Source organism: Hippocampus guttulatus, chromosome 4, assembly GCF_054856545.1.
Source record: "Hippocampus guttulatus isolate MCC_2025c chromosome 4, RoL_Hgut_1.0, whole genome shotgun sequence".
NCBI classification, from domain to species: Eukaryota; Metazoa; Chordata; class Actinopteri; order Syngnathiformes; family Syngnathidae; genus Hippocampus; species Hippocampus guttulatus.
The window spans coordinates 5,999,604-6,012,190 of record NC_141264.1 but is presented as its reverse complement, the minus strand read 5'-3'; the positions used below and the strand labels follow the sequence as shown (position 1 = coordinate 6,012,190).

General features: G+C 40.0%; 1 protein-coding gene across 2 annotated transcripts in view; it reads right to left on the bottom strand.

Annotated features, from left to right (window-relative positions):
* Nucleotides 1-4,540: 4,540 nt before the first annotated feature.
* The window catches only part of syt9b (synaptotagmin IXb), a 48,141-nt gene continuing 40,094 nt past the window's right edge, over nt 4,541-12,587 (bottom strand). Inside the window, exons 8-9 of one of the 2 annotated variants that reach the window (XM_086109424.1) lie at nt 7,485-7,682; nt 4,541-5,939 (exon numbers count right to left, since the gene is read on the bottom strand). In XM_086109424.1, the coding sequence (XP_085965550.1) occupies nt 7,506-7,682 (177 nt within the window). In that variant the 3' untranslated portion in view covers nt 4,541-5,939; nt 7,485-7,505. The remainder of the gene's footprint in view (nt 5,940-7,484; nt 7,683-12,587) is intronic. The other variant, XM_086109425.1, reaches the window with a different exon arrangement.

Here is a 12,587-nt window from a genome sequence, read left to right as displayed (position 1 = left end):
GCGATTTTAAAGTCAACCAGGTCATAAAATTTCATCGTATTTAATTTGATAAATAGTGGATTTGTGGGTTCCGTATATTTTGATCTATTAATAATTCGAATTGCTTTTTTTTGTAGGTTGAGAATAGGGAGTGTGTTTGTTTTGCAGGCATTTCCCCATATTTCCACACAGTAGGTCATATATGGTAATAATAATGAAGTGTATAATGTGTACAAAGATCTCTTATTTAGCACTTCCTTGGTTTTGTAGAGGATCCCTACGGTTTTGGCTATTTTTCTTTTTACGTTATCGATATGTGGCTTCCAACATAGTTTTGAGTCTATTACTAATCCGAGAAACTTGGTTTCATACGCTCTTTCTATCTCAATTGAGTTTACCATAATTTTAGCTTGGTGTTTGATTGGTCTTGTGCCAAAAACAATTAACTTCGATTTTTTCAGGTTAAGTGACAATTTATTTCTGTCGAACCAGTTTTTTAATTTGTTTAATTCGTTTTCTACGGTTGTCAGGAGCTGTTTCAGATTTATTCCAGAACAGTAGAAAGTTGTATCATCAGCAAATAGGACACATTTAAATTGTTTTGAGACCTTGCAGATATCATTTATGTATAAGATGAATAGTTTTGGACCAAGCACTGACCCCTGAGGAACTCCGTGAGTGATTTTTAGTTGATTCATTTTTTTATTGTTGAGTTGCACGTACTGATATCTGTTTTCTAAATAACTTTTTATCCATTTATAAGGTACACCTCTAATGCCTATTGTTGCTCATATAATCTTTGTGCCTTTGTCACAATGGGCATTTGTTCCCATGGACTTGTTCATGTTTTTTTAGTCAAAGGTAGCACTCTGATTTGCAGAATATGTGGCCTCATAGCATACTTGAAAGATTTGTGTATGTGTCACCCAATGTCAATTAATAACTGAAAATATTTCTAAAAAGAGAGTGACAAAAGAGCCACTTTGACTTGGTCCTGCTAAGTGGCATTCCACTTGTAACTAATATTGATCTAACTGTAGGTCTTTGGGATCCAGTGCGTATGAAGGTTTGCAGTGCCATCTGCAGTGTATTCAAGGAATCTGGCCAATGGAGTAATAATGGAGAAATGGTAGGAGCACATGTGTGGGGAGGCTTGGCGATTATCAGTGTCCGTGACGCTCTGAAGTGAATTATAGATTCCAATTAAAATTACTTTTTGTGGGAAATCTCCTTTGAAAAATTATTTAAAGATCAACAAGATAAGGAGGCCAGTTTTAGCCACACACCTCCCGGCCCCAAAACCCCAAATCAAGAAAGCTGAAATGGTGAGAAAGAGTTGAATGCTATAAATGAGAAAGATATAATTCTCAGTGTTCATTAATTATCTTCAAACTTGCACGATGAACAAATCTCTGAATTCACTTGAAAGGGTCTTTAAACTTGGGCGGCCCGGTGGTCCAGTGGTTAGCGCGTCGATGCAATTCCACCGCTGGCCTCTCTGTGTGGAGTATGCATGTTTTCCCCGGGCCTCCGTGGGTTTTCTACGGGTACTCTGGTTTCCTCCCACATTCCAAAAACATGCATAGCAGACTGATTGAACACTCCAAATTGTCCCTAGATGTGAGTGTGAGCGCGGATGGTTGTTTGTCTCTGTGTGCCCTGCGATTGGCTGGCAATTGGTTCAGGGTGCCCCCCGCCTACTGCCCGAAGACGGCTGGGATAGGCTACAGCACCCCCAGCGACCCTTGTGAGGATTAAGCCGATGAGAAAATGGATGGATGGATGGATAGGTCTTTAAACTTGTTGCCTGGTCCAGCATGAGATTTATTTACACGTGCTGAAGGCATCAGCATGTGGCAGTTGATGTGTTATCATACAAGTTTTCAGTTCCTTCATTATTCAAGAGATACATTCTGACTGGCTCATTACGCAGACCTTTTATCTGGGTCTGAGTAAATTAAGCTTAGTGGTTATTATAGCACCCAATTCTGCTTCTACATTCTTGTTTTGCTAAAGACATTTCCAACGCAGACTGGTTGGATACAGTTCACTTCATGATCTGATGATGATAATGTCGGAATACATAGCTCAGAGCAGGAGTGTGTGGGAGTAGATGAAAATGAAGCTGTTTTTCGACACCTACACATCTGCAAATGCAGAATTATCAGTAGGCCTCAACTGCTGGCATTCAGGATGAACATCTGTTCTGTTTTTCTGCATCTCCCACGCTCAGTCAATTTCGGGTTCACTAGGTTCTTGTTGTACTGTCCTCATTTTTGTCATTTTCACCTGCTGTTGTGTTGTGTCGAAACAGACACCAGGTGGAGAAGCAAATCAACCTTTTATTGGGGAATGATTTTCAGCTGCTGTTCTTTTGGCTCTCCCAATTCTTGCCGAGTTGCTAATGTTTGTCAATGCCTTCACAACCATGAGGGCCGATGCTTGCAGCCGGGCACCATGAAACCTGACTGCCAGAGGACACCAGAATTGGCCTATTTGCCGGTTGCCCCCTGTTCTCATTACAGGTGTGAGTGGGTTCATGGTATGAACGTGACAGACATCGAGGCTCGGGATGTTGTGGAGTTCCCTCTGATACGAGATCATTTGGTGTGAGTGTGCAACTCAATTTCTGGGATTCGGGTAAGGGGAATAGGCGAGCCAGTCAAGTTCAAAGCATTCTTTTGACATTGACTGGCTCATTTATTCCCCATATCTGAATCCACTGGTGCCCTTTTGGTACACTTGGACACAATCCGATCAGGGTGGAAGGCGGTCTACAAATGCCCACTTCACAGATCATGCGTCATCGGCCTGTGGAGGTCTGCTTACAAACAGACTTTGTGACTTTGACCTCCTCTATGGGCTCTCGCAAATCATTTTCTCCATCCACCATATCAAGGACTGTGTGCCTCTTGCATTCCAGTTTGAAGAGGAATGAGAGGAGCCGCTTCTATTCGATCAAGTTGGCTATGTTCGTACCCAATCTTCAATTAATTTGTTTCCTTACACTATGTTGTTTAATCGATATTTCATCAACATTTCCGATTGAAATGTTTCATTGATTGAATTCTGGGATGTGTCGTGCTTTGAGCTGTGTTTATTTAGCGACATCCAGAGGTAAAATTGTTGCCGTCCTGCTGTTGCCTTTGTTGGTTCCATCCGTGCATTGAGCAACCATGCTTGGATTCGTGTGATAATGTTCCCATAGCAAGATAGTGAACTACACTGCTAGTAGTTATCATTATGGTTATTGTCGAGCACAAACCTTCTGGTCCTTCCATATATACAGTGTACAGACAGTGTAAATGCATCATAGTCCAATGGTGCGTCATGGCACAGTTTTTGTTCCAACAAAATCATTTTGAGGAGGTTCTCTGTTCAAGCCAAACTGTTACCAACAGGATTAAATTAAACAGCCTGTGAAGTCATGGTAATAATAAGCAATTGTCACTATGAATACATGCACTTTACATTGCATTGGATGTTATGGGTCTCACTTTACTAAAAAGTTTGTTACATTAAAACATGTGTACACATCAGACCAGACATAGAAGAAAATATTTGCACTCCTCAACTCTTGGTTATCGTGTCATTTGTCTATTAATATGTTTTCAGGACACCTCTGCAAAACACTGTATTCTTTTTGAAAGAAAGGAAAATGACATTTAAAAAAAGAAAAGGAAAAAAAGGAGATGACAAGATCAGTTTATATTAAAGAATATTTGATGACGTGTTTTTTAGTGACTCAACACCTTCCCTTTATCACTGTTGAATATTTTTCCATGACGTCGCTTGAGGCTTTGTTCACTGCACTTCATGTCTCCTGATCTGTGCTGTATAAGTGCATGGCCGGTGCAAAAAACAACAACAACCTACTACACCTGAGACCGTATACTGTACTCCTTGTACACACAGAGCGGCACTGCCACCTGCTGTAGTAGATGTGTAATTTTCCTTTATTCCAGAATGGACAATTAAAGCATGTTGCCTGGGGTCATACAGTACACTGAAATTAGTGGGCTTTTCTAGAACAGCAAGACCATAGCATCCACAAACACATGATGTCCCATAAATTGCCAGACATGTGTTTTTTTTAAACATTTTATGAATTATATTTTAGATGTCATCAAAGGGTGCTTGAACAACAAGCAACAACTCTCAATCGTCCTTAGGGCCGGCTCGGGAATCAGTCCGCAATCGTATCTACTGATCGAAGACAGAAGCGGCTCAAGCACATCTGCGACCCTCGGATCAGAAAATGGGTGTATGGAAAAATTGACAAATAAAATCAGCAACGTTTGCAAAGTTTCATGCGACAAGTTATAGTCAATATCCCAGACCTGCATATCTCAAGATATCTGTTGCTATGGGATCCAATCCGGGGTCCGTATCTCCATCATTTGCCACCACCATGTGTGTGGTTGTGTGCTTAATCACAAGTTCTTCATCGATCTTTTGATAACAGCAATCAGCAGAGAACATTCACGGAGCAAGTGAAAGCTGGGGTGCATTATAGGGTGCATTATAGATGTTTTCTCTTCCTATGACAAAAACCACTCCATCCAAAAAGAAACATTTATTGATAACATCAAAAGGACATTTTAACCAGTACAGATTGTGTATAATTCTGGTCTGACAGAAACAAAACATCAAAAGAAAACAAAATGAAACATAATGCATGCATTCCATTGACAAAACACACAAGTCATCATTGCTACTGTACTTGTGACGGTGTCCAAAACACTTTCTCAAAACCTAAACATAAAACAGGTTTACAAATACAACAAGGTGTGATCTCACTTCGGAGAAGAACATCATGATCAACAATATGTTAGCTGTTTATGCTTGTTTGTATTTTGCCAACTCCCGAAATAAGGGCCTGCAGCTACTTATCCCAAATTCAATTGCTATGTGTATTGTTTCCAAAACATAGCAAGATAAAATATTAATTAAGCAGTCATTTTGGGATGGATGGATGTATTATGTTTTTTTTAGACACACCATACAATTAGGGGGGGAAAAATAGCATATTGCCAATGGTTGGTTCGTGGTTACTCGCCAACGCTTTTAAACTCTTTTGTTTTTTTGTTTGTTTTTTAAAGCGAATCCTGATTTGATATTACACACTGTATATGGGGAATATTTCTAAATTAGGATGGTTCCGTTAAATTGTCTGGAAGCAAAACTGAATACACAAAAAAATGGAACCAGCCACTCTAGATACACTGTTTGAACACAACAAATAGGAAATCTTGCAAAGCAAAAGGATCACTTTTCTGAAAAACACACCACATCAATATTTCTCTACTATGCCTCTATTTTCTTTATTTTGACCAAACACTGTGAAAAATTATACTTAAACATGCAGTTTGAAAAAAAAAGAAACCCCCATAAAAAAATGAACAAAAAATAAGGTTATATTCTATTTGTTAGCCTTGACATCTTGAAGCAAATACATGACTATATTCTTAGAGGAGAGACGATGCATATGAGAAAGCCTTAAATCAAAAAAACTATCATTTCATTAAGAATCGTTGACATTTCTGCCGAACAAAGCTTGACTTTAAACGCCTTACTGCAAAGACAATGTATGAGAGCTCGTCAGTCACAATTATCTTAAGTTGAAACTCACACTAAAGTCATTTGGTTTCAAATTATTAATACCATTAGTAACAGCTAAAATAGTTATATACGGCAGCAGTTCAGCTGGAATGTAATTGAGTTTTTGTTTGTTAGTTTTTTTTGTAAGAAAGATGTAAGGAGAAGCCTTAATGGTTTTGTAGGTCCATTCTTCGTTGCTATACCAACCTGAGCCTTAGTGCGCACGTGTGTGAATTTGTGTGTGCATGTGTGTTTGTGTGTGCGTGCATGAGTGTATGTGTTCAGGGTGAGGGCGGTGCCTTCAGAGAATTTGTGGATCCTCCTTGACTTCCACTTCCCGCTGCTCCTTGTCCAACCCACTGATTCACCACAGACAAAGAAGACAAGAAGGATCCAGTTAGTCGTTGAAAATGCACATGGGAAAATATTGCAATGCTGTAGTTGGAAATTCGATTCATGTAGAGTTCAGATTTTCATTGATTAGCATACACTGGAGCCATATGGTTATGTGAGGCCCTACACAGCAACTCTGCTGATGTTATTAAAACACCTGGGGTGCTGATTTGAACACTGAGCAAAGTGTCTATATGCACCAGGGGCGTGCTGGCCATCCGAAATTAAGGGAAATGTGGTAATTTCCCCAAACGGCCTATATTTCCAGGTCAGCCAAACCACATGATGGCCACCCAACGCCCATCGGTGATTAACTTTCGTACTGTGACGTCTGCCGTCGCCAATGTGCGGGACTAAACTTAGTCGCGCACAACCGCCATTCGCTCCGTCTGCACCCGCCACCGTCGCCGAATGTTTAAATGCGTGAAATCCACAGAACGTCGCCCCCAACTTCCCTCTGTCCACAAATATTTTTCTGTGCGTGACAACGGGCCGACAAAGTATATTCCTGGGCCAAATTGTGGTGCCAGTAGATCCTTGCATACACATTACTCGGTGCTAAAGTAAAATTTACTAAAGTGTTAAAACTCCAACAACCAATAGTGTGTTAATGCAACTAAATGTAGTGTTGGCGGTGCAGTAATAATGACACTTTTGAGCATTTAGATTTTTTCTTTTATTAAATCCGTTTCGTACAGCTCATACAAAACAGCATTTGGGCACAGTGTATGTTCTTTCATCAGTTTCATATGAAAACTGGCGGTTTTAAAGTATGGAGACTCACAACAAAGCTAATTATTGAATACCGTAATTAAACATTTTATTTACATTGATTGTTTTCATTCACTTCAAACAATGTAATTCTCTGTACAACAAATGTGGAATAAAATAAACATAGTGAATTAATTGGACCAATCAGGAATAATAAATCCGCCTTATCATGTGAACCTAATAATTTTAAAGTTATGATCCTACATACGGCATTGGCATCATTGCTACTTGCAAATGATGACATGGTTGATTGCGGCTTTCATCCGATGGCTGGTTATTAGCGACTAAACTGCTAATGTTTATGTGGGCAGGTTGTGCAAACTCTGCTTGCATTTTTATACTTTCCACTTGATCACTTGGGTGCTACTTGTTTAAATGATTCAACGGGTTTCTTGTTTTGCCTTGTTTTTGATGGCATTGCCACGCACAACAGCTTCCTCCTCTACGTCGTTCTGGAGATACCGCGAGGGGAGGAACTCTTCGTCAAAATAGCTTCATTTTTGGAAGTCATGGCTGCGCATCAGCTGCGTGTTTAGCTGTACGTTTGGTCATTTTATCATATTACTTAACCTGTTTACTGCTTCTTTCATTTCTTGGCAGATTCTCAATCAATTAATCCCTAATTTAAAAAAAGAAAAGGAACTTAAACATACGCAATTTATCACTCTACACAGATAGTAATATTGTAAAGAAACGTATTACTTTCAAATGCAAATAGCTACGAATATGAAATGTATTACATTGTGGAAGTAAGTTGCCCATCACTGTAGACAAGACCGTTGCACTCGGTATGGATAGTTGCATCTCTCTGTGCGTGAACGCTGCCATCGTGTTGACACATGGACAACTGGCTGGTTTGCCAAACGTTTCATGGTGGACATGCATTCATCACCTGGTGGCCGTTCAGATGGTGAGTGGTCTTGCAGTTTTTGGGACACCTTCAAAATGACACGGCAGCAAAACAGACTGAAGAATACGGACACAAAACATTTAACGCTACATACTCAAGTCTATTTCATGTCGGCCTGCATGGCCAAATTCGAAAACATGAGATTGAGGAAGAGAGTGACAATTTCATGGACATAGATAACGTGGACAATAATTGTTCATACAAACGCTTCAATGCAATCAAATTCCTTCCAGGACACTTGGCAATTTAGTCATCTTATTTCCATGTTACATTTTAAAGAATAGGCGTATCGTTTGTCAAAAAGCTGACAAATGACGCTCATTAGACTGAATGGAGTCAGCTGGGCTACTCACCAGTCCAAAAACAGTCAGAATTAACGTGCGGCTCATCGCTGTGGCAGCCAACACTTGCTTGAACCAAAAATATCGTGTTCATGAGGCCATGTGACCAGGTTTGGTCACGAAATACATCTATTGGCCAATCTGTTTTAAAAAATATCAAAAACAAAACTCAAGTGGAAACTAAGTTATGAGGCTTTTTTTTTTCAACAAATATCATAATGTGACAACGTTACCTACCTTAGGGAAGTTTGACTGCGTCTTGCAAGTGAGGAGGAAAATGATGCTGAAAAAAATTGTCTTGACTCCAACAAGGGAACTTCGATTTTATGTTAAGTACGTTGTTTCAATTCCCCCCACCCCCATTTTAACAATGTATCAGTGTTACATCCTAGACTACACCGTAGTGATGGGTCCAGTAACACCGATGCGTCGACGCATGCGTCGAGCTCACAGAGCAATCCACGTGTCGGTGCGTGTGCTGCTTCGTGACAATCACGTGACCAATACATGAACTGCGTTGACTCAGTCCAGGCTGCGTCGACTCAGCAAAAGCCCACCACACAGTGTTTATAAGGAAGTGCGTCTAGCGACATGATGCCGCCTGCCGAAACAAGCTAGACCTCACCCTCAGTTGAAAAATATATATTTGGGCAAAAAGGAAAACACACAGATTATCAGAAAAACATGTCCGTCTGACTTCGAACGTCGTGTCAGCTAGGCTAGCTTAGCTGTTGTCATAGTTCAAAGGGTCTTTGATATGTGCCGTGGGTTGTGTCGGCGCCGTGAGTACGTGCTCGCGCTCACGCGCACACAGCAGAGCGCAGCAGACTATCGACTGTTGAGGCGCGCTTCACTCGAGTGACGTTGCTACAGTACGTGCATATTATGGAGAAGCTTCCGGAGAAACGCAAATTGTCCGCCATGTAGAGCCATTTTGATCTCCTTTTGGGGAATAAGTTATTTATTCAAATCTCCTTGACTCACCAAGCGCCTCTCGGATTTTTGACATGTCTTATTCCATTCTAATTCAAATGAATTTCAAGGTAACTCTTAGCTTACTTTTCACATATTTTATTGCAGGTGAAATGTCGAATTTGCCGTACAGAAATATCATATACCAACAAAAGCACCTCTGCAACTACATCTGGCATGTTACTCATCATTTTTAGTTTGTTTTTCGGAAACTGTTCTAAATGCCAAATTAGTTAGGTTAGATTTTTTTTAGATGACCTGTGGCAACATTTGGATGATGAGGTAGTGACACTGCGAAGAAGTGCAACAGCAGATGCTATACCTGAGGTCCAGTGATACCTGGCAGAGGGGAAAATTGCACGCAGTTAAGACCCGCTGTTATAATCGAAGGACCAACACACTACTTTTCCAAACCTCTCCAACCTCGCAAAGCAGTTTCTCTGTACACCGGAATCACCAGTGCCATGCAAGCATGTGTTCTTCACAGCAGGGGAAATAGCATGCAAGAAACGCAACAGACTGAAATTCAAAACACTGGAGCAACTTATTTTTCTGAATAAAGATTTGTGAAGACAAAGCCCACAAACATCCTCATTTACATAATTTTCACATTATTCAAACATATTGAATGATACAATATGAATGCATAGATGTGAATGATATTGGATACACTTCACCATCAAATCTGTCAGTTCAATCTGTCAAGTGGGTTGCCTGCAGGGATTTTGAAAGTCCAGCAGGTGTCAGTGGTCAGCGACACAGTATCAACACAGTGTGTCGTTGTGTCAACATGCTTCATGAGGCCTCATGGACCCATCACTAGTACACCGGCTATTTTATTACTTGAGTGGAACCCTTATGCCCTTCGAAAATAACTAAACCGAACCTAAGCGTTTTACAATATTTGAAAATTGTGTATATTGCATTATTCCAGCATGTGTTTTTTTATTTTCAATCACTCAAAATGTTCAGCGGCATCTGTGCTATCCATACATATATAGTTTATATTAATTCCTTGGGATCTTTTGCCCTTTATGGACAATAAAAGCAGTTCTGTGCTATGACACTTCAAAGAAATATTGCAGTCTTTGTAAACGGTCGACTATGAGGGTTAATGCAACACTAACATTCTATTTCTAACACTGTCCCTGAACTTTTAACACCGGTGCATTTGCAATGTATAAAAGGTGAGGTATCCATGGACAAAGACTCAAATATGCCTTTGAAATCATTCGGAGCACAGGTCTCAAATGAGCGGTCCTTGAAGGCCGCAATCATGCTTGCTTTTAAATGCTTCCCCCTCTGCAACACACCTGATTCAAATGATCAGGAATGATTTGGGGGATGCGCTCGTCCTTTTTATTCAGCCACACATTCATACGGTAAATAGAAGCAAACAAGCTTCCGATCTCATTACTGCCTATGCTTTTTGCTGAATAACATAAACGCTGGTTTGAAAATGAGTTTGGCCTTTCGTCATTATTAATTTTGTGTGTGTCTATTTAGAACCATGACTGAACAGACTATTATTATCATTTTTATTGTCAGCCTCAGTCCATTAAGTCAGCACAAGTGTAATTAGAAGCCAGTGGTGTGCAGGGAGCTTTTGCAGGGGCAGATGCTCAAAAGGTAAAATGGGGCCACATCGCATAAAACTTTGAAACACCTTAGAGAAATGTACTTCCATAACTTGCACTATGCACTTTGTAAATACAGTCGTTGAAATGACGTGCATGTGCGTGTTGCATCTCTGTGTGCTGCTGGCTTCTTACACAGCATACGAGATGACACTTACATATAGACATGATATCTCTACTTTTAACTTTTTTTTTTTTTTTGCCATAATTTTGAAACTAATTGCACAAAAATGTTCATTTGTGTCCACAAAATACTAATTTGTGATCTTGAATGAGGTATAACTACGTGCACAAAACACAGCTTTATGTCCACCAAATAGCTGTGGCTCCAAACTGGACAATTGGATTCCCTAGAAACGGTAAGGTGGATGTTAAATAAATAAATAAATAGTGGAGAGGACTGGTTCCCCAAGATTGCGACAACAGCCACTGGGCATGTGGCATCAAATATAGCCATGTAGTCACGAGGGCTGGCCATCATTTCAATTTGAGCTATTACATTTTCCGATTCTGGTTCCTTGTTTTTATTGCTGTTCTAAACCATTCCCGATTCTCATTCTTTTAGGGAGCAAGGTCGGTGCAAAAAAAAAACAAAAAGTTTGAATGGATAAAATCAGGGGTGTCCAAAATCCAAGTGATCCATTCATTTTTATAGAGCATAGACTAAAATAATATTTGACTTCTGTCCGTCTTTTTTGTTTCAGTTATAACAAGAGTCCACATTTGGGTTCGACGGAAGCATTTACAAAGTAGGTGGGATGTAAGGCTTCGGGGCAAATGAAGCATGTTACGCAATACTTGCACTAATATAACAATGAAAATGCCAGCTTGCGCAGTGTGCCCCAAGGAGTTGTGTGTAGATCCTTTCAAGAAACACAAATAAGCCATTCGCTTGCATCTTAGTCCAATGCTAAAGCTTCAAGAGAACACTGCCTGTGGAGCGAGTGTGGTGTTTCGCTACAGAAAAGTCCTAGAGACAACATTGGAGCTCGTCTTACTTCATTACCACTGGCAGTCAGGGTCATTGACCTCCAACCAACACTGCAATTCCTTTGCTAAACGCAGTGTGACAGCTAATGCTTCATTTATTTCTCATGTGTGAGTTTATTGGGCACTGAAAGGATACTGATGGGATTATGTAACTCCTAAAAAATGTATTTGCAATAAATTCAGAAAATACAATGTTAACAAGAATGATTTGTTTTTCTCAGACTCCCCAAAAGTCTCTGATAACAATGACAAAAGTCATGATATCATTTATTGGATACAGAGTCACTAAATTGGCACCATGAGGAAAAAGCACTCTTTGTATGAGACAAGAGTATCCTTTCGAAACAGGCTAATATCAGCGAGGCTAAAAATGTGCTACACACGGCAATTCCAACTAAATTAGGCTTTTTTTGTAAAATGTTCATAAAATCTGAATACAAATTTGCAAATCCTTTTGAACCTACATTCAGTTGAATGCACTACAAAGACAAGAGTTTTAATGTTCGGACAGATAAACATTATTGGGATTTTTTTTTTTTTTGGGGGGGGGGGGACTATTCATTAATTTTGAATTTGATGAATAGGGGTTATTTACATTAAAACACAAGGTTGTAAACTTTGTTCAAATAAACTTCAGCACCCCAAAGTCAGCGTTAATCGTACTTAACAACCCATTTTATCAGCAAAATCACAGCTCACGAAGCAAGTTCGTTGACTTCCTGTGAATACCAACGGAGCTTCTTAGAGCGGCACAGACGCTTTTTGACTGATGACTGATTGAAACGCACACCATGAGTCTTGCGTGTTTGTTTACAGAGGTGAATATACACCGAGGTTGCTTCGAGTGGACAACAATGACTATAGATGGAAACGCCTTGACAGAAATGCTCAGTTTTGACCTCTAGTTTATGACATAGCCTGCCATGTCCCTTTGCAGTTCCTGTACGGTAGGTGGAGGGATGCATCAAAGAGCTGTAATTCAAACCTAAAACT